The 25,154-nt window shown below is 48.0% G+C and overlaps 1 protein-coding gene across 3 annotated transcripts in view; it reads left to right on the top strand.

Annotated features, from left to right (window-relative positions):
• Positions 1-4,397: 4,397 nt before the first annotated feature.
• DUOX2 (dual oxidase 2) overlaps positions 4,398-25,154 on the top strand; it is a 61,170-nt gene continuing 40,413 nt past the window's right edge. Inside the window, exons 1-6 of one of the 3 annotated variants that reach the window (XM_079953149.1) lie at positions 4,398-4,489; positions 13,276-13,359; positions 14,756-14,920; positions 19,010-19,197; positions 20,499-20,697; positions 22,074-22,240. In XM_079953149.1, coding sequence (XP_079809275.1) covers positions 4,411-4,489; positions 13,276-13,359; positions 14,756-14,920; positions 19,010-19,197; positions 20,499-20,697; positions 22,074-22,240 — 882 coding nt within the window. In that variant the 5' untranslated portion in view covers positions 4,398-4,410. Of the gene's footprint in view, positions 4,490-13,275; positions 13,360-14,755; positions 14,921-15,787; positions 16,371-19,009; positions 19,198-20,498; positions 20,698-22,073; positions 22,241-25,154 lie in introns of those variants that run through there. The other 2 variants (XM_079953150.1, XM_079953151.1) reach the window with 2 other exon arrangements.

The raw sequence follows: 25,154 nt of genomic DNA, 5'->3' as shown, positions 1-25,154 counted from the left end.
GGAAGTTTTTAATGTGTGATGTTTTATTCTGTTTTTAATCTGTTGGCAGCTGCCCAGAGTGATGGGGGAAACCCAGCTGGATGGGCGGGGTATGAATAAATTATTATTATTATTATTATTATTAGTAGTAGTAGTAGTAGTAGTAGTAGTAAGGATGGATTTCTAACTTCTGTCCTCTGTGCCCATTTGCCACGCTGGCTGGGGCTGGCAGGAGTTGTGGTCCAGCAGTATATGGAAAGCCACAAGTTCACCCATCCCTGCACTACAGAAATGGGAAGCAATTGTCAAGCCTTTTGGCTGAGCAACCCTTTGAAAATTTAAAGGCAGCTGAAAGGAACCCCATAGCAAAGTCCTTGTGGGGTGGCCATTTGGGTGCCGAGGAGGTGTGGGGAGCCTGTGGTACACCCAGTTTTGCTGAACTGCAACTCCCATCATCCCTGCCCATTGGCCATTCTTGCTAGGGCTGATGGGACTTGTAATTCAACAACATGGGGGGGCGGTCGGTCAAAGGTTCCCCACTCCTGGTGCAGAACAGCTAAGGGCTGATGTCTCTATGACAGCAGTGCACCTTCGACTGTTCATGTTGTTCATTTGCTGCCAGCCTTATAGCATGGGAACCACAAGTGGCATAGGAGTGTTGGGTCCAGGAGGTCTTCCCATTGGCCTGGATGTGGCATAATATCAAACTTGCCCTCCCACAATGTGCTTCTGCTGGCATCTCTTCTAAGAAGACAAGAGGGGGAAAGCCACTACAGTCATACCTTGGGCTACAGACACTTCAGGTTGCATATTTTTTTGGGGGGGTTACGGACCACCGAAACCCAGAAATACCAGAACAGGTTACTTCTGGGTTTCGGCAGTCATGCATGTGCAGAAGGGCTAAATCGCGCTTTGTGCGTGTGCAGAAGCACCGAATCACAACCTGCGCCTGCGCCTGCGCCTGTGCCCCGCTGCGGGTTGCAAACGTGCATCCCACATGGATCATGTTCGCAACCTGAGTGTCCACTGTACAAGGCATATGCTGCAGTGGTGCTGAGCCATACTTTACCCACCCCACTGATTTAATGGCATGCAAAAAGTAAGTCTAGGAGCATCCCTTTGAGAAAGGTAATAATGGCTGGTGAGTTTCACTTGCAGTATAATTAGGGAAAAAACTTTTTATAGACCTTGTGAATGAATGAATGAATGAATGAATGAATGGGGCAAATCACCGCTTTCTAGCTAACTTGGGGGAATTCTCACAAGCTTTGTATACTGGAAGGTCCTTTTGGGCAAATTGGCTAGTCTCTGGGCTAGTGACAATTCTGGATTGCATTTGTGGGCTAGTAACTTTTCTGGACTTTTATCTCCTCCATCTTTTTGAGACAGTGTTAGGACTGGTGTCATAGTGCCTCTATCAACTCCCACTCCTTTTACTGTCACAGCTCTTCCTCATCGGTTAAGATACCGAGCTGTGTACCTGTGTAAGTAAATATTATCGCCTGTTTCCTTGTAGTTTGGACCTTGAAATTGGCAAGGAGATGATTGCCCAAGGCTTCTAAACTTGACCAGTAAATCTCAGCATCCCTTCCGCCCCAACCCTGCAAATATTGCTGCAATAGACTGCAAATAACCTGCACTTCCCTTTTGCAGAATGGATATGGGAAAGCCCCAGATCTTCATCTCTCTCCCTCCTCCTTCCTGCTTGGAGGGAGACTGGTTTTTCTCCTTTCTGCATTCCCTCCATGCACCACCCCTGTATCTTTCTCCCACCCTCATCTTACCAACCACCTGACTCATCACTCAGCAACCCAGTTAAGTCATAGAATCAGAGCTGGAAGGGACCCCGTGGGTCATCTATTCCAACCCTGTGCAATACAGTAATCTCAACGAAAGCATCCATGGCCATCCAAGCCCTGCTTTAAAACCTCCAAGGAGGGAGAGTGAAAGCCTTTGTGAGCACCTGTGCACCCTTCGGTGCCTTATTGCAGATCCCATAAGGCTTAACACATTGATAGTAGGATAATGTGGTTTATTGGAAGTTATACAGAGTCTCTACTTTTATATTGCCAGAGATCCCAGGGCTGTTCAAGGCTGCTATTATGAAAAATTGTCTCCAGGTGGAGCTAAACCTCTGTTTACCACAAGAGCTGGTCAGGAAACTGCAAATTTCAAAGGGCAGCTGTGCTTTGGATTCTCACATTGTTTTTGGAAAGTATGAATTAAATAGGTTTGGCCTTTACGAGTGAAATGGATTGACTTTTTTGCCCATCTGCACAGGGGTCTAGGTTTAAAAATGGGTAATTTCCACTCATCTAATGATCAGTCTGATTATCAGTGAGGGGGCATATCACATTCTGTTAAGGATGCTGAGCTTGACAGAGCCCCAAGGTTATGTCTGTTTCAGTTTTTAAACTGATTTTGCTGTTGTAGCCACCAAAGGTGGGCTTGATCTGGCCTCTGGGCTGGGGCTTAAAGGTAAAGAGACTCGGGTTGCAGCGCTCATCTTGCTTTACTGGCCAAGGGAGCCGGCATACAGCATGACAAAGCCACTTCTGGCGAACCAGAGCAGTGTACAGAAACACAGTTTACCTTCCCGCCAGAGCGGTACCTATTTATCTACTTGCATGTGCTTTCAAACTGCTAGGTTGGCAGGAGCTGGGACCGAGCAACGGGAGCTCACCCCGTTGCGGGGATTCGAACTGCCGACTTTCTGATCTGCAAGCCCTAGGCTCTGTGGTTTAACCCACTTAGTAGCTACTCCAATATAGGCACTCTCATGCCCATATAATAATAAAGTGACGCACTGTCTCATTTCTCTGACACACACCCCGCCTCATTTTGATAACTTCTTGAAGAGGACTTTTGAAAGTTGCAGGGGCTCTCAAGCTGAAACAGCATTCAACCATGACACCACTCCAGCTGAAGTGTTCATGTAGCTCTTTGATTTTTTTTAAAATGGGGGACGAAAAGCAAATCTTGTAAATAACAAAACACAAAACTTGCGGTGTTCTGTTTTTTGTAATAAAAACAAACCATACTGGCTACATCTCCTTTCTTCTATGGCAGCTCTATTCTAAAACTCTTGAATTGCTCTGCCTCCCCCAGCCCCCCCAAACCCCCTTTTTTTAACAGTCTGTGAAGAGAAGGATCAGACTTCTTCTAGACATATCATCTCCCCCTCCCCCAAGTGGAACTCTAAAGCATTCTCAAAAACTTTGTGGGCACAAATTCATGATTGCAGATAATTGCACCCACAAGAAGTGTTAGGCTCACCACACTGTGTGGTAGCAGTCACATCTGCTCTCATTCGTATTCCTGGTTAATTATAGGAGGAAATCTCCTGTGTATAATTATACTTGCATTGGCTGCATTAGATATTGGCTTAGGATCCTTTCAAAAGAGATCTTAAATTTGCATCGTTTCCGCTGCATAGGAGGTATGGGAAAGATGCAAATTTTCCAGGCACGTTTAAGAGTATCTGCACTTTGCTACTTTCTTCTAAAACTCATAGATGGTGCTCTTTTTAATAACACAATTAAAAATGGTTAGCACTTGAACATGTGTAATTTGTACTGAGTGTGAAAAAATATATCAGAGCATGTGCTTTGCATGAGTAAGAACCCAGGTTTAAGGTAAGTAGCCCTCATGGTTGCAGGAAGAAAAAGTGGAATTGCATGGTTAGTGTTTGTCAAAGGGAGCAGTGGTCCAAGTCCAAGTGTGGGGCTTATCTTTCCACCCCCATAGCATTTGGCTTCCGTTGCCCATCTTGAATGACCCGTGCTTCCTTTCTTCCCAACAATTATTGCCAAAATATTTCAAATTCAGCAACAAGTACTGATGGTTTCACCCAAATAAATGTGCAAATTAGAAGTTTTATAGGATTTTTCTGAATTTAAACCAGCAAAAGGAATTGGTTTCCTTCTTAGGGGCAGATTTTAGGTATTTGCAATGTATCTGCTTTGCAGGGGACCAATGCGAAAATCAGTCTGAAAAGAAAAGGGCTTAGTTGAAATGTCTAGATCTAAAATTAATGTCTCTGTCTCTGGCATCGTTTGTTTCCAGAGGGAAGCATCACTCACTTTGTGGGCAGGCAATACTACCAAGGCATTCCCTGATGAGGTTCCACCTGGGTCGTTTTATATGTTTATATGTTGCATTTATATCCCACTTTTTTCTACAAGGAACTCAGTTTTCCCTCTCTTTGTTTAGTCCCCACAACAACCCTGTGATGTAGCTTAGCCTGAGAGGCAGGGCTCCCAATGAGCTTTAGGGCTAAGTGGGAATTTGAACCCTGGTCTCCAAGCTCCTAGTCCAACACTTTAACTGCTGCACCACAAAATAGAAATATGCGTTTTCAGGCTTTCCAGGGCTGTAAGATGCAACTACTTTTTTATTTTTTGTCTTTCAGGAAAAAGGCCCCCCAAAGAAATGTGGACTGATCTCATGACTGGAACTAAAACCTTTATTTTGCTTTGGTTTGTCCTGGCAAGTTTATGGCACTCGACTGGTAAGTCTCTCCAACTTTTCCCTGTCCAGTTAACAATTGGTTTTCCTAAAATGGATTTCCTCTTAGAGCCATTACTTGACTGATAAAAACTTTTTTTGTTGAAGCCTACCCAGACGTGCAATTTTATTATGTCTATTTTGTTTTAGAAATTTGTCTCTATTGTGATGCGTTTCATGTCTACTTGTTTTTAATGTTTGATTTTATCTGTATTTTCTTAAGTGTATTTCACATTGTTTTATGGAAACCGCCTAGGGTTTTTTGTTGATTTCACAGGGTATAACTCTTGTTAGAGTGACGCGGGTGGCACTGTGGTCTAAACCACTGAGCCTAGGGCTTGCCGATCGGAAGGTCGGCAGTTCAAATCCCCGTGACGGGGTGAGTTCCTGTTGCTGGGTCCCAGCTCCTGCCCACCTAGCAGTTCGAAAGCACATTAAAGTGCAAGTAGATAAATAGGTTTCCTCTGGAGGAAAGGCAAACGGTGTTTCCTTGCATTGCTCTGGTTTCGCCAGAAGCTGCTTAGTCATGCTGGCCACATGACCCAGAAAAACTGACTGCGGACAAACGCCGGCTCCCTCGGCCAGTAAAGCAAGATGAGCGCCAGAACTCCAGAGTCGTTTGCGACTCAACTGTCAGGGGTCTTTTAGCTTTACCTTTTTACTAACTCTTGTTAGGATGGTATTGTGAGTCTTGCGGTTCACATGTAGACTTTGCTGCAGACTAGATCCAAATGGTGATCTTGTTTTTGGTGCTTTCTCAAACAGACAATGTGGCCAAGTCTTCCATTTTCTTGGTCATTAACAGGTGCAAATAGCTATCAAAAGATTTCTATTCCACTGGAATATAAGATGTGCACTTAAGAGTCATGGCTTCCCCCAAAGAATCCTGGGAAATGGAGCATGTCAGGAATACCGAAAGTTGTAAGGAGATCATTAACAAAGTACAGTTCCCATAATTTTTGGAAAGTCATGATTCTAACCCCGTGAGAAAAGGTTACAACATTTTTGGCTTTTCAGTTTAGAGAGGAATGGCAAGTTAGAAGTGGCATGATAGAAGTCTCTAAAATTATGCATGGTGAAGAGAGAGCCGATAGATAAGTTTTACTCCCTCTTTCATCATATGAGAATCCATGTGATATTCAGTGAACGATCAGGAGATCGTGGCATGTCCCATGGACATCTGGTTAGTCACTGTGAGAACCGGATGCTGAACCACATGGACCACCAAACTAATCCATCAGTAGCATAGTAGCATAAAAGTAATTTAAATGTATGGTGAGCTTAGTTAAGCCATACATATATTTTCTCTTCTTCTTCTTCTTTTTTTTAAAATTATTTAGTTTTTCAGATTTTAAAAATGTACAGTTTTCACATAACCAACAAAAAAAGAAGAAGAGAGAATTCCAAAGAATTTCCTGGACTTCCCCCTTTGTGGGTCCTTATATTAACTTTTTCCTCCTGCATCTTGTCTATTAATCCAAATCTTTTAAATCTCCATCATACCCAAAATTCAACATTAGACTACAAGTGTCATTCCAATCCTACTAATAATTTTAATTGTTTACAATGTTTTGTAAGGTAAGTGTCAGAGCCACCCTGGGTCCCAGCTCACAAGAGACCAAAGTCCAGTCCAAGTTATATACAAAAGGCTTTATTGAAGATCATTGTCGTCATTACATCCAAACTCCGTGGCTCCACATCTGTTACCCTTAGATGTTAGAAGTCCCCTCTGAGTCCGTCCCTCCCCTGCACCAATTTAAGAGGCTTGTGCTGCTCCACCTTTTCCTCTCCTTCCTTTTCCGCAGGGTCTTCCTGCCCCCCTGTGTTCCCTCTTTCCGGGACTCCCCAGAGGCTGAGTCTTCTCCTGCCTGCTGCCCCCTCCTTCGTGCTTTAGCACCAGGCTCCTCCCCAGAGCTCTCCCCACTTCCGCGCGCCTCCACATTTGAACTTGGCGCGCGTACGTTGCTCCTGACCTTCCTTTCAACAGCCACACTGCTCCCGGTACTGCTTTCCGCCCCTTCCGGCAGGACGTCTTGCCCCGATCTCCTTCCCCCCTCTGCTCCTTGTTCTGTTCCTCCCGACACACTGGTAACTCCACCCTCTTCACTCCGTTCCGGTGGAGAAGCAGGTCTCGATCTCCAACTCCCACTGGCGGTTCCCCCTACGTTTCCCTGCTCCTGACTGCTTCCCCCTTGGGCTCCCCTTGGCTTGACCAGGGGGGCTCCCTTTTGGGAATCCTCCGATTCACTGGACGGACTCATGGACCATCTCGGGTCATTGTCGTCCTCTTCCTCGTCAGGCTGGAAACCTTCTCCCTCACTCTCGGTCTCCTCCCTCCTCTGCGCCTCTCTCCCTGAACCCCTGACATCCATCCCCCCCTCGAAGCCCCCCCTTCCCCCCTCCCCCCCATCGGGTGCGGGTTGTGGGAACTGCAGCTCCTCGGAGGTAGATGCAGGATACAGTTCGGCTACGTCCATGACCTCTGCTGGCAGCTCGGTGTACGTGTGTTCGAATTCGGGTTCTTCACCCAAAATGTTCGCAGTTCCCTCTTCCATTGCTACTTCGTCTGGTGCTGCCGGCCAAGGCCCCTTCAGCCATTTCTTGCGCCAGGCTTCCTCTGGTTGCTCATCCCACCAATAAGAGGGCTCTGTGTCCACCCCCGAACACGATCCCCTGGGCGAGTTTGAGTTCGGCGTTCTTTCCTCGGCTGAAGAAAAGCCGTGGAAAGTGCTGCCTGAACATGTGGGGGTAAAGAGCCAGTCATCGAAGTACTCGGCTGGCATGGGTCTATGTGGGAAAAGGGCATGGAACTCGTCCTTTAAAAGAGGTTCGTCTAAAGCGTAGTCCGGCACCCACCCACTGGCACTGACTGGTGCACCCTCTCTGACTAGAAAGTATTCTATTCCCTCTTCCCCCCATCTCGAGTCCAGGATCTCTGTGACCTCGTTGAGTGGTTCGACCCTAGGCGATCCCTCCCTCCTAGGTGACTCTGTGCGTGGCTGCGGTACTGTTTCAGACTCCTGAAACCTGTGCGGGGCCTTGTAGGGAGTGAGCACCGACCTATGAAAAACCGGGTGGACTCTGGAACCTTCGGGGAGGGCCAGTCGAAAAGCCACGGGGTTGATCTTAGCCTCCACCTGGTATGGTCCTAGCTGCCTGTGCCCTAGCTTCTTCTTGGCCAACGACTTGGTTGGCATCGCCTGGGCCGCTAACCACACCCAGTCCCCCACCTGGATGTCCTCTCCCACTCTTCTGCCTTTGTCTGCCTGCACCTTATATGCTTGTTTGGCTAGCTCCAAATGTCTCCGCAGCTCCTCGTGCACCTCTTGTAGTTCTGCAGCGAACTGGTCGGCCTCTTGCGGCTCCCCCTCTCTTGGTGCTACGAACCCCGGGAAGGTCCTGGGATGACGTCCATTGTTCGCGAAGAACGGCGTCACCCCCGTCGACGCATGCTTCGTGTTGTTGTAGGCAAACTCCGCCATCGGTAGGTAGTCCACCCAAGCTGTGGGTCGCTGATTTGCATAACATCTCAGGTACTGCTGCATGATCGCGTTGACCCTCTCGGCCTGGCCGTTGGTTTGTGGATGTCTTGCCGACGCTAGGTTGATCTTGACGCGCAGGATACCTAGGAGCTTCTGCCAAAAATTGGAAATAAACTGGCGCCCCCTGTCGGACAGGATGGCCCGCGGCAGCCCATGCGCCCGGAACACGTGGTCGATGAAGAGCTTGGCGGTCTGTTCCGCCGTCGCCACCTTCGCGCAGGGAATGAAGTGCGCCATCTTGGTGAACAAGTCCACCACCACCAGTACCGCCGTCTTGCCTCTGGAACTGGGCAGGTCAGTGACGAAGTCCAGCGCCACCCTCTCCCACGGTTGCTGTGGTGTTTCCAGTGGTTCCAGCAAGCCCGCCGGCTTCTGGTGTACTGGCTTGGACCTCTGACAAGTGTCACATCTGGCGACGTACTCCGCTACTTCTCCTCGCATCTGGGGCCACCAAAAGTCCCTGGCCACCAGTTCTATTGTCTTCTCCCTGCCGAAATGGCCCGCACTGGGAGCGTCGTGCAACTGCTGCAGAACCTTTGCTCGGAGCTCGTCGCTCGGCACGTAGAGGGCACCCTTGTGAGTTAACAGTCCGTCGCGTAACTGGAACTCATCGTCTCTCAGCGAACCCCTACGCAGCTCCTCTATTTTGGATTGTGCAAACTGATCTACCTGCAACGCGCGTCGCACTGCGTCCAGGTCGACAGCGATGGCAGCGCACGCCCACGCCTGCGGTGCAAAAATGTGCCTGGCTGCTATTGGCGCCGCTTCCTCAAGATATTGCGGTTTCCTGGAGAGCGCATCGGCTATAACGTTGGAGTCCCCTGGGACGTACTCTATCCTGAAGTCGAAATCCGCGAAGAACTCTGCCCAGCGCATGTGTCTTTGGCTCTGGAGTTTCGCCGTGCGCCAATACTCTAAATTCTTGTGATCCGTGCGGACCTGCACTGTGTGCTTGGCTCCAATGAGGAAATGTCGCCACGCTTTGAACGCTGCGTGAATGGCTAACAGCTCCCTGTCCCATATGGTGTAGTTTTGCTCCGCTTTGCTGAGCTTTCTGGAGTAAAAGGCACCGGGTCTCCAGTTTCCATGTGGATCTTCTTGCAGGAGTACGGCTCCAACCGCTCTGTCTGACGCGTCGGTCTCTACTCGTATGGGCTTGCCTGGATTCACGTGCAGCAGCTGCTCCTCTGAGGCGAAAAGGCTTTTAAGCTTCTGAAAAGAGCGCTCCGCCTGTTCCGTCCACACGAACCTCTTTTTCTTGGAACTGAGAGTGTCCGTGATCGCTGCCGTCTCCTTTGCAAAACCTCTGATGAATTTGCGGTAGAAGTTGGCGAAGCCGATGAATCTTTGGACTTCCTTCCGATTGCGAGGGCTCTTCCAGTCCAACACCGCGCGGACCTTGGCGCTGTCCATGGCCAGCCCCTTGTCGGACAGCTTGTAGCCTAGGAAATCCACGTCCGTCACATCAAACTGGCACTTCTCTAACTTGGCGTAGAGCTTGTTCTCCCGTAGTCTCTGCAGGACTTCCTTTACGTCCTTCTCATGGGCCTCCTCCGTTTCCGAAAAGATCAGGATGTCGTCGAGGAAACACACGCATTTCTTGTATAGAAGTCCCGCTAGCACGTGATGCATAAATGCTTGAAAGACGTGAGATCCATTTTGGAGACCAAATGGCATCACTCTGTATTCGTACGTGCCCAGAGGCGTGAACATGGCCGTCTTCCACTCATCGCCCTCCCGGATGCGTATGAGGTTATACGCTCCACGCAGATCCAATTTGGTGAAGATCTTCCCCTTCCTTACGGTTGCCAGGAGATCATCTATCTTGGGCATGGGGAAGGCCTTGGGTTTGGTCTTACTGTTTATGAATCGATAGTCCACAATGAGTCTTTTTTGGGGCGTGTCCTTTTTCTTTACAAAGAAAACAGGACTGCCCCCCACCGCTTTCGATTCTCGGATGAATCCGCGCTTCAAATTGTGCTCTATGAACTCCCTGAGTTCTTGCATCTCGTCCTCAGACATGGAATACAGCTTTGCAGTCGGCAACTGCGCCCCTGGCACCAGGTCGATGGCACAATCATAAGGCCTGTGGGGCGGCAACTGGTCAGCTTCCTTCTCGCAGAAAACCTCCAGGAACCCCTCGTACTTGCGGGGTACTGCCTGCACCATGCCAAGTTGCAACTGCTGCTCAGCTCCCTCCTCCTGGCTGGACTGGATGCAATGTTGAGCACAGTACGATGAGCAAAAGGTGATCTGCCGTTGGTACCACGCTACAGCAGGACTGTGTCTCTCCAGCCAACTCATGCCTAATACTATAGGCGTGTCTGAAAGGCGGGTGACATTGAAGCTGATGACTTCTCGATGATTTCCAATCCTCATCACCATGGGAGGCGTCTGTTGCACAACTTGTCCTCCTAGCAATTTCCTGCCATCCACCGTGACTACGTTCAGAGGTGTTGTCGCTGGCAGAAGCGCTATGCGATGCTGCTTGACAAAGTGCGTCCCCACAAAATCTGCGTTGCTCCCAGAATCAATCGTGATGGGGACTTCCAGGGTGGTTCCATTCGGCAACTGAAGTGTTGCAGTGAGCTGCACCGCTGGCTTGGGTGGTAAAGGGTCTGTGCGTTGCAAAAGCGCTGGGGACTGCTCTACAGATTCGCCTGGCTGAGCCCCAGCAGCTCTGCTTCCAGCCAGGCACTGTCGTTTCCCTGAGGTTGCTCTGCTTGCATCATTTCTGCTGCAACAGTTGCTAAAGCTGCAGTGTGTTTCTGCAGCCTCTGGGGACACTCTTTCGCCATGTGCTGTGCACTGTCGCAAATGTAACACTTCCTGGTCCCTCTAGGAGGCTGTGCCTTTACTGCACCGGAAGCTGGGGCTCTGGCTGTTGCTTGAGCCTTAGCACCACCAAGTTCCATGGGCTCCTCCCCCTGCCTTCCCAGTGGCGAAGGATGTGACTGACTGAACTCCCTGGGGATGAAAGAAGACGTCCTCGCTGGTGGACGCACCTGACGTTCTTCCTCAGTGTGCCAAGGACGTCCCTCGTGCCTTATCCCAATCGCCAAAGCCCTCTGCACAAGCTCCTCCAGGGTCTGGGGTCTGTCTCCCCTGGCAAGTTCATCCTTAATGGGACCGCTGAGCCCCTCCCAGAACAAATCCCTCACAGGTGCACAATCCTTCTCCCAGCTTAGCGCAGTCAGTAAAGCAAAAAATCTGGAATGGTACTGACGCACAGTGGCTTTGCCTTGCCGCAATCCAAAAATTTCCCTGCGTGCAAGATCCACATCTACAGTTGACTGGAAGCAGGCATCCATTGCTTTAATGAATTCATCTGCATCGCGGCGGGCAGGGCCATCTTCACGCCACAAATTGCGCAACCAGTCTCTGGCCGGCCCATGCAAGTGAGAAACAATAAACCCCACTTTCTCCTCCTCATCTTTAAAGTCATGACGAAGCAAGTGCAATGCATACAAAACGTCTGCTCTGAAACTGGGGTAGTGCTTCAGGTTCCCATCGAAGTGGGTGACTAGGCTGCCCCCCCTCCGTCCAAGTCCAATCCCTTCCGATCTGGACCCTGGGAACCCTTCCCTGCTTGCACGTTCCCACCTGGTTTGCAGGTCCTGGCAGCGCTTCTCCATTTCGTCATGCTTCTTCTGAGACGCAAGGACTGCAGCAGTGAGTTCGGAAACTGTAGTTCGCAGAGCTGTCAACTGCTCCTCCGCACTCATGGCTGTCACCGTTCGTGAGCTTTGCAAAAAAAAATTTTTGCGTTCTTTGGAGGGGACTTACTGTCAGAGCCACCCTGGGTCCCAGCTCACAAGAGACCAAAGTCCAGTCCAAGTTATATACAAAAGGCTTTATTGAAGATCATTGTCGTCATTACATCCAAACTCCGTGGCTCCACATCTGTTACCCTTAGATGTTAGAAGTCCCCTCTGAGTCCGTCCCTCCCCTGCACCAATTTAAGAGGCTTGTGCTGCTCCACCTTTTCCTCTCCTTCCTTTTCCGCAGGGTCTTCCTGCCCCCCTGTGTTCCCTCTTTCCGGGACTCCCCAGAGGCTGAGTCTTCTCCTGCCTGCTGCCCCCTCCTTCGTGCTTTAGCACCAGGCTCCTCCCCAGAGCTCTCCCCACTTCCGCGCGCCTCCACATTTGAACTTGGCGCGCGTACGTTGCTCCTGACCTTCCTTTCAACAGCCACACTGCTCCCGGTACTGCTTTCCGCCCCTTCCGGCAGGACGTCTTGCCCCGATCTCCTTCCCCCCTCTGCTCCTTGTTCTGTTCCTCCCGACACACTGGTAACTCCACCCTCTTCACTCCGTTCCGGTGGAGAAGCAGGTCTCGATCTCCAACTCCCACTGGCGGTTCCCCCTACGTTTCCCTGCTCCTGACTGCTTCCCCCTTGGGCTCCCCTTGGCTTGACCAGGGGGGCTCCCTTTTGGGAATCCTCCGATTCACTGGACGGACTCATGGACCATCTCGGGTCATTGTCGTCCTCTTCCTCGTCAGGCTGGAAACCTTCTCCCTCACTCTCGGTCTCCTCCCTCCTCTGCGCCTCTCTCCCTGAACCCCTGACAGTAAGTTATATATTTTCCTCATTCCCCATTCCTGATTTCTTATTCTATTTTTGCCAATTCGGCATAGTCCATCAACTTAATCTGCCATTCTTCTGCAGTAGGGACAATGTCTTCTTTCCATCTGTGGGTTTAGTAACATCCGAGCAGCAGTGGTCGCATACATAAATAGTATTTTCTGATCCGTTGGAATTTTGGCACCTAGAATTCCTTCAGGTTTTTTTAAGAAAAGGTTATTTTGAACATATTTTTCAGTTCATTATATATCATCTCCCAGAATTCTTGTACTACCTTACATGTCCACCACATATGATAAAAGTTGCCTTCTTTTTCCTTACATTTCCAGCATGTATTTGACCTGGTTTTGTACATTTTAGCTAGTTTACTAGGACTTAAATACCAACGTTACATCATTTTCATATAATTTTCTTTCAATGTATAACATGCTGTAAACTTCAAATCCCAGCTTCTCCCATGGTTATCATACATATATTTGAACCAGAAGGGGCTGTTACAGGGTCCTGCCAGGTGTGGCCACCATGAAGACACATTGCCAGTTCGCCACATACAAAAATTTGCGCATCTTTCAACATGCCAATACCCTAATCGGCCCTGATTTTTCATGAATAACCAGCTCTGCTTCCAATAACTTCATTTCCTTCATGTGTGGTTTACTCTCAGGTGCCCAAAAGAATATCCACTGGGAAATTCAGCGTTACGATGGCTGGTACAACAACCTCATGTACCACAGGCACAACTCAGCAGGTGAGAGCGTCCCTGAGGCTTAAAGGCCTCCAATGCTGTTGCAAATGCCATTTCTGATGCCAAGCATTGGGTCCTTGTGTACGGGGAATATTGGCAAATTTTGCAAAATGGTACTGTGCCAGTTCACACGTCTTTCCACAAACGGATGGAAAATCAGGCGGGCGATCTGCATTCTCTTTTTCATTTCCTCTCGCAGTCCTAAATTCACACTTGTTCCCCACCACTGGCACCACGCTTATTGATGACGTTTCCAACACACTCCTGTTTAAATAAATGGTGTGGAATAGCTGCACGTCAATAACAGAATTAATCATATCATTAAATTTGGCTACAGCAAACAGCGAGTCAAACAGTGTTGTTTTGGGTAGACTGGAAACAGCTCTGCATGCAATGGGTTGAGGTGGGATATATAAGAGCCCAGGCGATCCCTGAGGCACCCTGGGTTAGCATTCACAATGCTGCCTTAAAGAGCAGGGAAGTTGTGTTCCTCCACCTTGTGCATTTCACAACTTTTTTCCTCCCAGCTGTGCTTCCACAGCAGGCTCACCACTGCATGCAAGCATGTCTTAAAGGAGCAGAATCCCAGTCTCAGTTGTGGCTTTACTTTCAGAAAGGGTCCAGCTGTCCATCTCCTTCCTTGTTTCTCAGGACATACTTTGCACAGCACCTAAGACACACCCTAGGGACACGGGTGGTGTTGCGGGCTAAACCACAGAGCCTAGGGCTTGCCGATCAGAAGGTCGGCAGTTTGAATCCCTGTGATGGGGTGAGCTCCCATTGCTCGGTCCCTGCTCCTGCCAACCTAGCAGTTCGAAAGCACGTCAAAGTGCAAGTAGATAAATAGGTACCACTCCAGTGGGAAGGAAAACGGCGTTTCCGTGCACTGCTCTGGTTCGCCAGAAGCGGCTTAGTCATGCTGGCCACATGACCTCAATAGGGTGTGTTGAATTTTTCAGCTTTCAGTTTCCAAAAATGACGGGTGCTAAAAGGGTGTAACATCACTTGGGGAATTCAAAATATATTTTGGTCAAATTAATATAATTTAGTTATGCTTGGTAAATAAAATGTCTGTAAATTCCATAGAAATAATTAGAAATGCTATGCCCCAAGTACTTGCAGTTATATTATAATTATTTATTATTAATAATATTATTTAGCATTACTGACATTTTCAGAAGGTAAAATTTAAATTCTTCAGTTTTCCGAAAGCAGTGTATGAGCTTCTTCATCTAACGTAGACTTACCAAGCTAAATGTTCTCCAGTCACAAAGATAATTGCAGATTCCTCACCCCCAGAGACACATTTTTAAGACCCGTTCACTGAAGAAATTTGCAAAAATTAAGTCTTGCCCATGGCTGGCTACCTCAAGCTGACATGCTGAATTCTCACCACTAGGATCGTGGCTGTCGCGGCTCCTTCCTGCCAGCTATGCAGACGGCGTGTACCAGGCCCCCCAGGAACCAAATGTCCCCAGTGCACGGAGACTCAGCCATGTGGTGGCACGAGGGGACTCTGGATCACCCTCTCAGAAGAACAGAACTGTGCTGGGCGTCTTCTTTGGTAAGCTGAGAACTCTTGAGTGATGGCCCCTATCAGCATCCATGCCACCGAGCTGCGTCTGAGGCAGGGGTGAAGCAGCAAGGCTCCCTCCATTTGTCCAATGACCCTTTGGCTCCTCCCTGATATCGTAGAATCCTAGAATTGTATAGTTGGAAGGGACTCTTCCAATCGAGTGCAACTCTTCCTACAATGGCCTCGTTCCTGTATACCTGAAGGAGCGTCTCCACCATTGTTCAGAGGTCCAGCTCTGAGGGCCTTCTGGTGGTTCCCTCCCTGCAAGAAGAGAGGTTACAGGGAACCAGGCAGAGGGCCTTCTCGGTAGTGGCACCCGCCCTGTGAAATGCCCTCCCAGCAGATGTCAAGGAAATAAGCAACTACAGTGTTACCTCGGGTTACATACGCTTCAGATTACATACGCTTCAGGTTACAGACTCCGCTAACCCAGAAATAGTGCTTCAGGTTAAGAACTTTGCTTCAGGATGAGAACAGAAATCGTGCTCTGGCAGTGTGGCAGCAGCAGGAGACCCCATTAGCTAAAGTGGTGCTTCAGGTTAAGAACCGTTTCAGATTAAGTGCGGACCTCCGGAACGAATTAAGTACTTAACCCGAGGTACCACTGTATCCTACTTTTAAAAGACATCTGAAGGCAGCCCTGTATAGGGAAGTTTTTAACGTTTAATGCTGTATTGTGTTTTTAATATTCGATTGGGAGGAGCCCAGAGTGGCTGGGGAAATGCAACTAGATGGGCGGGGTATAAATAGTAAATTATTATTATATAATGCAGGAATACACAACTGTCCCATACGGGGATCGAACCTGCAACCCCAACCCTAACCCCACCCAGTTTTGCTGCTTGCATGACCATTGATGTAGAGGCTTCCAAGAGCAGGTTCCTGAGTTTGTGCATGTCTTCTTTCTTCCTCCTCCTTTTGTGCCGTGTTTCTAAATATTCTAAACAGCAATCATAAAGCTCAAACTGCCAGGATGGTATAAGATGCAGTAAATAAACGTTTTGGCCCCTTCAGCAAATCTCCAGCAAAAGTCTTATGAAGGAATTGGCATCATTACAGGGAACAGGACTGATTTATCTGGTTTGGCCCCTCTCCAACATAGAGCACCTTTCAATCATGGAAAAACAAAATGGATTCCTGATTTCACAACTGCCCCCAAATTCCTTTGCCTCCACTCTGGCAGTGTCTGCTCCAGACATTTACCAACCTGATGCCCTCCAGATGTTTTGGACTATAACTCCCATCAGCCCCATGCAGCATAGTGGCTGGAGCTGATGGGAGATGCAGTTCAAGGCACCTGGAAGGCATCTAGTTGGGAAAGGCTGGCCTGCTCTGCTTTTCACAGCACTGACATCTTGGAGAAACGAGGCGCTTCATATAGTCAAGGCCCACTTTCTACCACAAATCAGGCCTCAAATCGATGCCTGTAACTAATGGAGTAATGTGCCTAATTCTTTCAATTACGGGATTTGGGGAGGTTCTGGTCACAGAATTATAGTATTGGGAGTGAGGGATTTGCCAAGGTTTCCAGACCTTGCGACAGCAACACAGAGACTGTAATTCAAACCACAGTTTCCCCCCTTTTCTCTTCCTCTGGCTCAAACCCTTAGATCATAGGATTACCAAGAGGATTACTAGGCTCTTGCATGACTGGTTTTATGTCTTATTTTAGCAATGGTCACGTTTGCCCCTCCTTGTGGATTTCTGCTCCAAACCTCAGAATTATTTGGTCACTTAAACCTACTTCCCCCTGGGTTAGCTTTTGCCAGTGTGATCCGGGCATGTTTGGGAGCCTGGATGTTGCTAGGCATTTCTGCTGAAGGCTGAGTAATGCTTGGAGCTTAATCCCTTGGAATATGTTCAAACAAGACTGTGGATTTCTCAGAAGCCATGATGAGAGAGTAGGACGAAGAGGAAATGGGTTCTTTGGCACTTCTGAGCCCCTTAGCGGTTCAGGGGGGTGGGAACCCAGGAGAAAGCATTCTTTCCAGCAAACCCCTAAGTAGTAGAATTCCATCTCCTCAGAGGGGTGTTGTTACCTTCCTTTATGTAGTTCCTGTCATGCGCTGAAGAGAAACACCTATATATCTGGACTTTTGACATTTCTGACATATATATCATAGGACCCACCCTGTTCTTTTGACTAATTTGTTTTAAACCAATTTTAACATTGTATTTTTAAATTGCTGTCACTTCACTTATTGTGAAAGGTGGATAAGAAACCTACCCGTATTTTTCGCTCTATAACATGCACTCGACCATAACACGCACGTAGTTTTTAGAGGAGGAAAATCTGTAGGCATGCCACCCGTAGGCATTCCCTCCATAACACGCACAGACATTTCCCCTTACTTTTTAGGAGGAAAAAAGTGAGTGTTGTGGTGCAAAAAATACGGTACAGTGGTGCCTCGCAAGACGAAATTAATCCGTTCCGTGAGGCTCTTCGTATAGCGGTTTTTTCGTCTTGCGAAGCAAGCCCAATGACGGCTTAGCGGACTAGCGCTATTAGCGGTTTAGCGGCTTTTAGCGGATCAGCTGATAAGCGGCTTATCAGCGGATCAGCTGATAAGTGGTTTAGCGGCTTAGGAAAAGGGGGGGGGAAGGGGGAAAAACCCGAAGGAACTCGCAAGACATTTCGTCTTGCGAAGCAAGCCCATAGGGAAATTCGTTTTGTGAAGCGCCTCCAAAACGGAAAACCCTTTCGTCTAGCGGGTTTTCCGTCTTGTGAGGCATTCGTCTTGCGGGGCACCACTGTAGTTTGTAATAATAACATTAGTCATAATTAATAATAATTTCACATGTTCTTACCACATTTGAACACATTTCTTATAAGCATCTCTTTTGTGTGGATTCCTGTTTGGACAGTTGGATAGGTTATATTGATATTAAACATCCTTAGGTTGTTGTTGTTGTTTTTTACTTTCTTCCGTTTTCCTTTGTCAAATTTGTTATATTATTATTATTGTAGTGGTAGTAGTCGTTGTTGCTGCTTCTGCCAGTTATTTCCTTCATAATTGCCACTGGCTGAGAGCTCTTTCCAGGGTTTGTAATACTTTCTGTCTTCTCCCATTTGGGGGAAATTGCCAAGCTTTAAAAACTGGGCTTAAAAGAGACTCAAAAAGTTTATGCACACATTATTCAACCTCACTGAAATTGATCCACAGAATAGTATCCCTTGTTACTTATTGGATAGTCTATGGAATCATTGTTTGAGGAGAAGAGATTCCTCAGGAGGCAATGAGATATGATGGCATGTGGCTAGATTACACTCTGTGAGCAGGGCTGGCTCAAGACTTTTTGCTGTCTGAGGCAAGAAGGACAAGATGATGATGATTTTATTATTATTTATACCTCACATATTTGGCTGGATTTCCCCAGCCACTCTGGGTGGTTTACAGCACATAAAAAATTGTAAAACATTAGACATTAAAAATATCCCGATACAGGGGTGACTCCAGGTGACTTCTAGAAGTCAGATAGTTGTTTATTTCCTTGACATCTGATGGGAGGGAGTTCCACAAGGCGGGCGCCACTACCGAGAAGGCCCTCTGCCTGGTTCCCTTTAACCTCACTTCTTGCAGGGAGGGAACCACCAGAAGGCCCTCGGCGCTGGACCTCAGTGTCCTGGCAGTACGATGGGGGTGGAGATGCTTCTTCAGGTATACTGAGCCAAGGCCATTGTAGGGCTTTAAAGGTCAGTACCAACACTTTGAATTGTGCTCGGAAACTTACTGGGAACCAATGTAGGTCTTTCAGGAACATGCTTTCTATCCAAATATGCATTCTAAAATATATTTTGATACTTTTTTGAGGTTAGTAGGGGAGAACTTCATTGGCACATTTGGGGAACAGCAACTTAGTCTGAGAGGTGCAGATCAGGTCAGCAAGTGTTGAAACTGGCAAATATTGTAGCTTCTCTAGATGCAACACTCTTAAGAGAAGTCGCAGCAGGTTTTTCGTGGAGTGTGGTTTCAGGCCCTGTAAGTTCACGGAATTGAATTTCGTAGGTGTCATGGTTCACTAGATGTCCTGTTTCATCCACCCTCTGCTAGTTCTGTCCCTTTTGGTGTCTGCCAGGTTTCCATGTGCTCTCGGAGATTCTGGAAGCCGACAAGCCCGGCTGCCCTGCCGAGTTCCTAAACATACAGATCCCTGAAGGAGATCTTGTGTTTGACCCTGCTGGCTCGGGTGATGTTGTCCTGCCATTCCAGCGAATGCAGTGGGCTCCAGGTACAGGACAAAGCCCCAACAGGCCCCGGGAGCAGGTAAAATCCAGCTGGCTGCAAATCAGTGTTTATCCCTTTGCACGTGTTTGCACAGTACATTTCGCAGGGGAAAAGGGCAAATACAGGGCGTGTATCAGAGGATTCATGCAGTGGCAGCATTGCTGGGAGAGCAGTCAGATTCAGTCGCTAAGGGTGGTGTCTAGATGCAGAAAGAAATACTCTGCAATGGTTTGCTCAGTTTTCTGCCCGGGACGTTTTAAAAATAAAACAGTGTGCCTTTGAAAAGGAAAATGTACTAAAATGAATAAACAGAGTGGGCAAATTAGGGGATGGGTTTAAGATGTCCATCTTTGCAGAGAGCAGTCCTCTGTTTGAACGGCTATCAGCAGTGCTAGTGAGGAAGGATGGGGAAGAAATTAAATTTAGTCCACGTTTAAAGGTGAACCTGCCTGCTTTTCCTAAACTACGTGAGAACTGAAATTCCAGCCATCCTTCAAAATTTGCCTTCATCCGAATTTTGCAGCTCCCCAGCTAAATAATGTGTTCAGAAATGCCTGTATGGGGGCAGTGGTTGGTTGGCAACCATCTGTCTTGAGAGACAATGAAGTGCACCTCTGGCGATTGAAGTCAAACTGCTGTGTTAGCAGCACCTCCCCGGGGCACAAGCCTGAGCGCAGTGTGTATGGAGATTGTGCGCTGCCCAGACGCAACCCCACCCCCTCTTGGCCTCACTGATGTAGTTCAAAGGAAAGCAAAGGGACACATGGGGGGGGTAAAGTGTGAATAAAAATGCATAGACTAGTGATAACACCATGCATAAATGCATTATATCAGGGTAAATTGCTCTCCAAAAATGTGTGTCAGGCAAAATTGCATGAAAACGCTTATATTAGGAGAAATTCACTCTAAATTGCTGGTGTGTGTTCACAAGGACCAACGCAAATTGATATGGAAATGTGGAATACTGAACATAAGAATGGAGCCAGGGATCTTCTGAATGCAAAGCTGATGTCCACCACTGAGCTGTGACCTTTCCCCCATTTCCTTAAATTACTTTATTTAAAATTTTATTAAGCAGTCCATCAAAAAAACATAGGTTGCATTTGATGTTCTTTCATCCCCTTTTGACTCCATTGACTCATTGCCTATGGAATAACCTGGCAGTATATCTATAGTACAGTCATTCTGGCAAGCGTATGATAAGCTAAATCTTCTGTCCATTCACCACCCTTCACAAAGCTGCTTTCTTCAATGCCTCTGCGGTAGAGAATGCTTGATGGCCCCCTGGCCAAAGATTTAGAAGGAACTAACCCACCTGCTTCCCCCCCTTCTTTCATCAGCTAAATGGGGTGACAGGATGGCTCGATGGGAGTGCCGTCTATGGCTCATCCCATTCCTGGAGTGATTCTCTGAGAAGTTTCTCACGAGGGAAGCTGCTCTCCGGAGAAGATGGTTTCCCGAGGCAGACTAAGGCAAACAGCTTAATGTGGAAGGCTCTGGATCCGTCCACAGGACAAAGTGGACCACAGGGACTCTATGGTAAGGAAGGTTGGTGGCGGCTGGTGCCCCTTTGGGACTGATAGGGTGGAAGGCCAGGAGGACAACAGTAGGGGGCGCCAGAGGCGATGGCCTGCAGCGCCAACCGATTCTAGCTTTGTTTTCCTCTTCCCTGCTGAGTTCTACAAGGGGCAACACGGAGCACTGATCCATACTTTTGTCCCACTATTTCCAGGCACAGTTTGGCACTTTAAAGCTCTCTTCTTTTCACACTGGAGCTTTCCCCGCAAAAAACCAACTCTTTGAAGCTGAAACGCAACAGATGGCAGTTCGTGGTTTCCACAGATTCTTGTTTGCTCGGATTCGACTCTAAAAGCGTGGGGTTTTGCAGGGAAAGCTCCAGGACAATAAAAGGACACTCAAACATGGAGCTTTAAAGCACAGGCTATGCCCAGAGCAGGCATAGAAAAGTCATTGTGGATAAGCCCTGAGACTGAGCTGACAGGCAATGAGAGCAGATGGAGGTTGGTGGTCCAGAGCCCCGTTTGCTCTAATGTGTAATTTTGGATACAGTCTGAAGTTGAGAGCCTGTGAGAAAACAGAAATAGGGAGGGGAGAGGGTTAATCTCTTCAGGCCCTCAACCACAGGATAAAAGAAAGTTCTGGCACCTCTCAGGTGAGAGCCATTGCCATTATAAGAGAACAAGGGAGGCGTTCATGGTGAGTTCTGGCACCTCTTTTTCTAGAACAATAGCACTTATTATATTATTATTTGTTCCCTGCCCATCTGACTGGTTTGCCTCAGCCACTCTGGGTGGCTTCCAGCACATATAAAAACACAATAAAACATTAAACATTAAAAACCTCCCTATAAGGGTTCCAGAATGTCAATAGCAAAGATCCCCAGTGCACAGACAGGTAGAAAATGTTGCACAGCCCTTAGGGTCCTGTATCTTTTAAATGGGCATTGGCGAATCACTAGTTTGAAAGCGCCAGCATGGCAAATTCTGAAGGTCAAAACGGCACATCATCTGCAAAGGCAAATGTATGTAAGTGATGTCTGATAGCACATTTGCTTGTTTTTTAGGAACCAGTTTGAGAACGGGCAATTAATAGCATACTAGTGGCAAGAGAGGGGTTTGTTCTTCCATCCTCCAAGTCCTCCCCTTTCCCCATTTGAAATATATGTCTGTGACAACAAATGATATATGGAAACCTAAACCATTTGAAAGGAGGCTGGGCCATAAAATGTCCGTGCCTGATGTTTGTTTGACATCATTCCTATATATACTATGACATGGTACACTCCTCTCATGAGGTCATACCAGCAAATGGCAAATCTGTACCTGCTCTTGGAATCTGGAAGTTTAGAATTGGCTCTTTTCTCTCTCTACCCCCCACCCAATCCCTTCTTCTAGACTTTGGAAATGCCAAAGGCAATGCAGACCTGTTCCTGCAAGCAATGGGCATCGTCTGGTTCCGCTACCACAACGTCCTGGCAGCAAAGCTCTCCCAAGATCATTCTGATTGGTCGGATGAAGATGTGTTCCAGCATGTGCGCAAGCGGGTTATTGCCACTTACCAGGTGAGCGAGGCATGGAAGAAAGACTGTGTGTGGCCAGGGTGGGGAGAGGCACCCAGCAAACCTCTCTGGGCACATAAACCCCTAGACTGTATTTTGTTTCCTCGTTGTCTCTAAGCAAGGGACCATAGCTCAGTGGCAGAGCATGCATTTAATAATAATAATAATAATATTTTTTTATTTATACTCTGCCCTTCCCGGTTCAAAAACCAGGCTCAGGGTGGCTAACAACAAATTTAAAATTGTAAAAGCAGCATAAAATACAGTATAAAAACATGAATAACAACAAAATTCAAAAATAAAAAATCAATTAGATACTCCCCAGGGCTAGCTGGCTGAATTGGTCCTACTTCGGCCAGTGAGGAGGCCAGGGGAGAATTAGCTGTGGGGTCTCAGAGCGGGTGATCTTCATAAAAGGGGAGGGGGAAGGAAAGGAAGGGAAGGGAAATAAAAGATCAGACTGAATTTAAATTGAAAGCCAGGCGGAATAGCTCTGTCTTACACGCCCGACGGAAGGAGGTTAAATCCTGAAGGGCCCTAGTTTCATGGGACAGAGCATTCCACCAGGTCGGAGCCATCACTGAAAAGGCCCTGGTGGAGGATAGCCTGACTTCCTTCGGGCCTGGGACCTCTAAACTATGGTTATTCATGGACCTTAAGGTCCTCTGCAGGGCAGACCAGGAGAGGCGGTCCCGTAAATATGAGGGCCCTAAGCCACATGTTTGACATGATGGAGATCCCAGGTTTGATTCCTGGCATCTCCAGATAACACAATCGGGTTCCAGGTGATGGACAATACTTTCTCTTCCTAAGACCCTAGAGAAGAGGTGGGTAATCTTTTTTTCAGCCTGGGGGCTGCATTTCTTTCAGGGGCTACATGGCAGTTGTGGGTAAAGGCTAGAGCCAAAAGCAGGTAGAGCAATGCATGCAGATTTTACCTGTAAGCAAATTTCTACACACCTTGAGCCAGACAAGGAAAGGCATTCTCAGAGTTTAAAGACACATTCCAGCCAGGCAAAAACACTCAAGTAGGGTGTGAAGCAAGGGCAGTGAGGGGTATGGTCTGTGGGTAAGAGGGTGTGTCTTGTGAGGTGGGTGTGGCCTGGGGAGAGTCCCAAGGCCCATGTAGAGGCCTGGAGGGTTGCATTTTGTCCTTGGTCCTGAGCTTTTCCAACCCTGCCCTAGAGCAGTGTTTCCCAACCTTGTGCCTCCAGCTGTTTTTGAACTACAACTCCCATCATCCCTGACTAGCAAGACCAGTGGCAAGGGATGATGGGAATTGTAGTCCAAAAACAGCTGGAGGCACAAGGTTGGGAAACACTGCCCTAGAGAGAGAAGCCAATTACGGTAGACAAAACTGGGCTCAGCAGAGAACTAGAAAAACTTGGTGTATGGCAGCTTCCTAAGTTGAGAGATGTTGTGGGAAATGGTATAATATAAGAGCTTATCATGGCAGCCTCCCAACCCCTAAAGAAAATACAAAAACGCAGGCAGTTGTGCTGGTCCATTTTATAATATATGGACCACCAGCTGCTAGTCATAGAATTGGAAGCTGGTCTCAGTCTCTGACATAATTCATGCTCATATGTCACAAGCAATAGCAAAACTTGGAAACCTTGTTATCACCTCATTCATTTGGCCAGAGCAAAGAGGGCCTCTCCATTATTTTGATGCTCTGGCAGATGAAGAAATGACTCCAGGTTTGGGTGGGGGGAGAGAAACAAAACTCTTAGAGCTGAGATCCCATACACTCTCCTCACTCCACACCTCTGCCTATTAAGCTTCCACACCTCAGTGGTAGCTCTTATGATTTTCATGTGGAAGGTCTTTCTAGTCCACGACATCTCCAAGTTCCTGTTTTTTCTAAAGAAAGAATGATGCCAGACTACAGTGGTGCCTCGCAAGACGAAATTAATTCGTTCCGCAAGTTTTTTCTTCTTGCGAGTTTTTCGTCTTGCGAAGCACAGCTTCCCATAGGAATGCATTGAAAATCAATCAATGCATTCCTTTGGAGACCGTCCGGGGACAGAGGGGAAGGTGCACGCCTTCCCCTCTGTCCCCGGACCCCTTTTGAAGCAAGGGAAGGGGCAGCGGGGAGAAGCGATTCTCCCCGCTGCCCCTTCCCTTGCTTTAAAACAGGTCCGGGGACAGAGGGGAAGGCGCGCGCCTTCCCCTCTGTCCCCGGACCCCTTTTGAACCAAGGGGTGGCAACGGGGAGAAGCTATCCCTGGATGCGTCTTGCGAAGCACCTCGAAAACGAAAAACTCCTTCGTCTAGCGAGTTTTTCGTCTTCCGAGGCGTTCGTCTTGCGGGGCACCACTGCATTGGTACAGCTAGCTCAGTTTTGTTCACACTGACTGTTTCCCTGAACCCTACCTGGAGGTGCCTGGAATTGAACCCAACACCTTCTGCATGCAAAGCCTGACCCTTCCCGAAGATCTAGGACCCCGATACCAGGAAGATCTCTGTCTGCTATTGGAAGCCTATTTTAGCATCAAGTGATCTAAATAAATAAGGCTTGAACAGACCAGGGCTGGGTAGATACTGTATTTTTCTGTGTATAAGACGCCCCCATGTATAAGACAACCCCCTCTTTTTTTAACCCCAAATTAAGAAATTAAGTTGTTTAGCTTTTTTGGGGAGTGGGGGAGGTCACTTCCACTCACCCACCTTCCCTCCACTGCCAATCACTTGCCACAGCCACTGCCGATCGCATACCACGTTGCAGCCGCCAATTATCTGCCCGCTCGCCACCACAAACAGCCCACCCGCCCACTTGCCGCAGCCGCCAATCACCTGCCCCATTGCCGCAGCCACAGCCAATCACCAGCAGGCCTTGGCGCAGCCACCAATCACCCGCCCAATCGCCACTGCCCATCTCCTGCTTGCTGCTGCCATTAATCGCACATCGCCCCTC

This window comes from Podarcis cretensis, assembly GCF_951804945.1.
Source record: "Podarcis cretensis genome assembly, chromosome: 14".
Lineage (NCBI taxonomy): Eukaryota > Metazoa > Chordata > Lepidosauria > Squamata > Lacertidae > Podarcis > Podarcis cretensis.
This window is presented reverse-complemented; position numbering and strand designations above follow the sequence as displayed.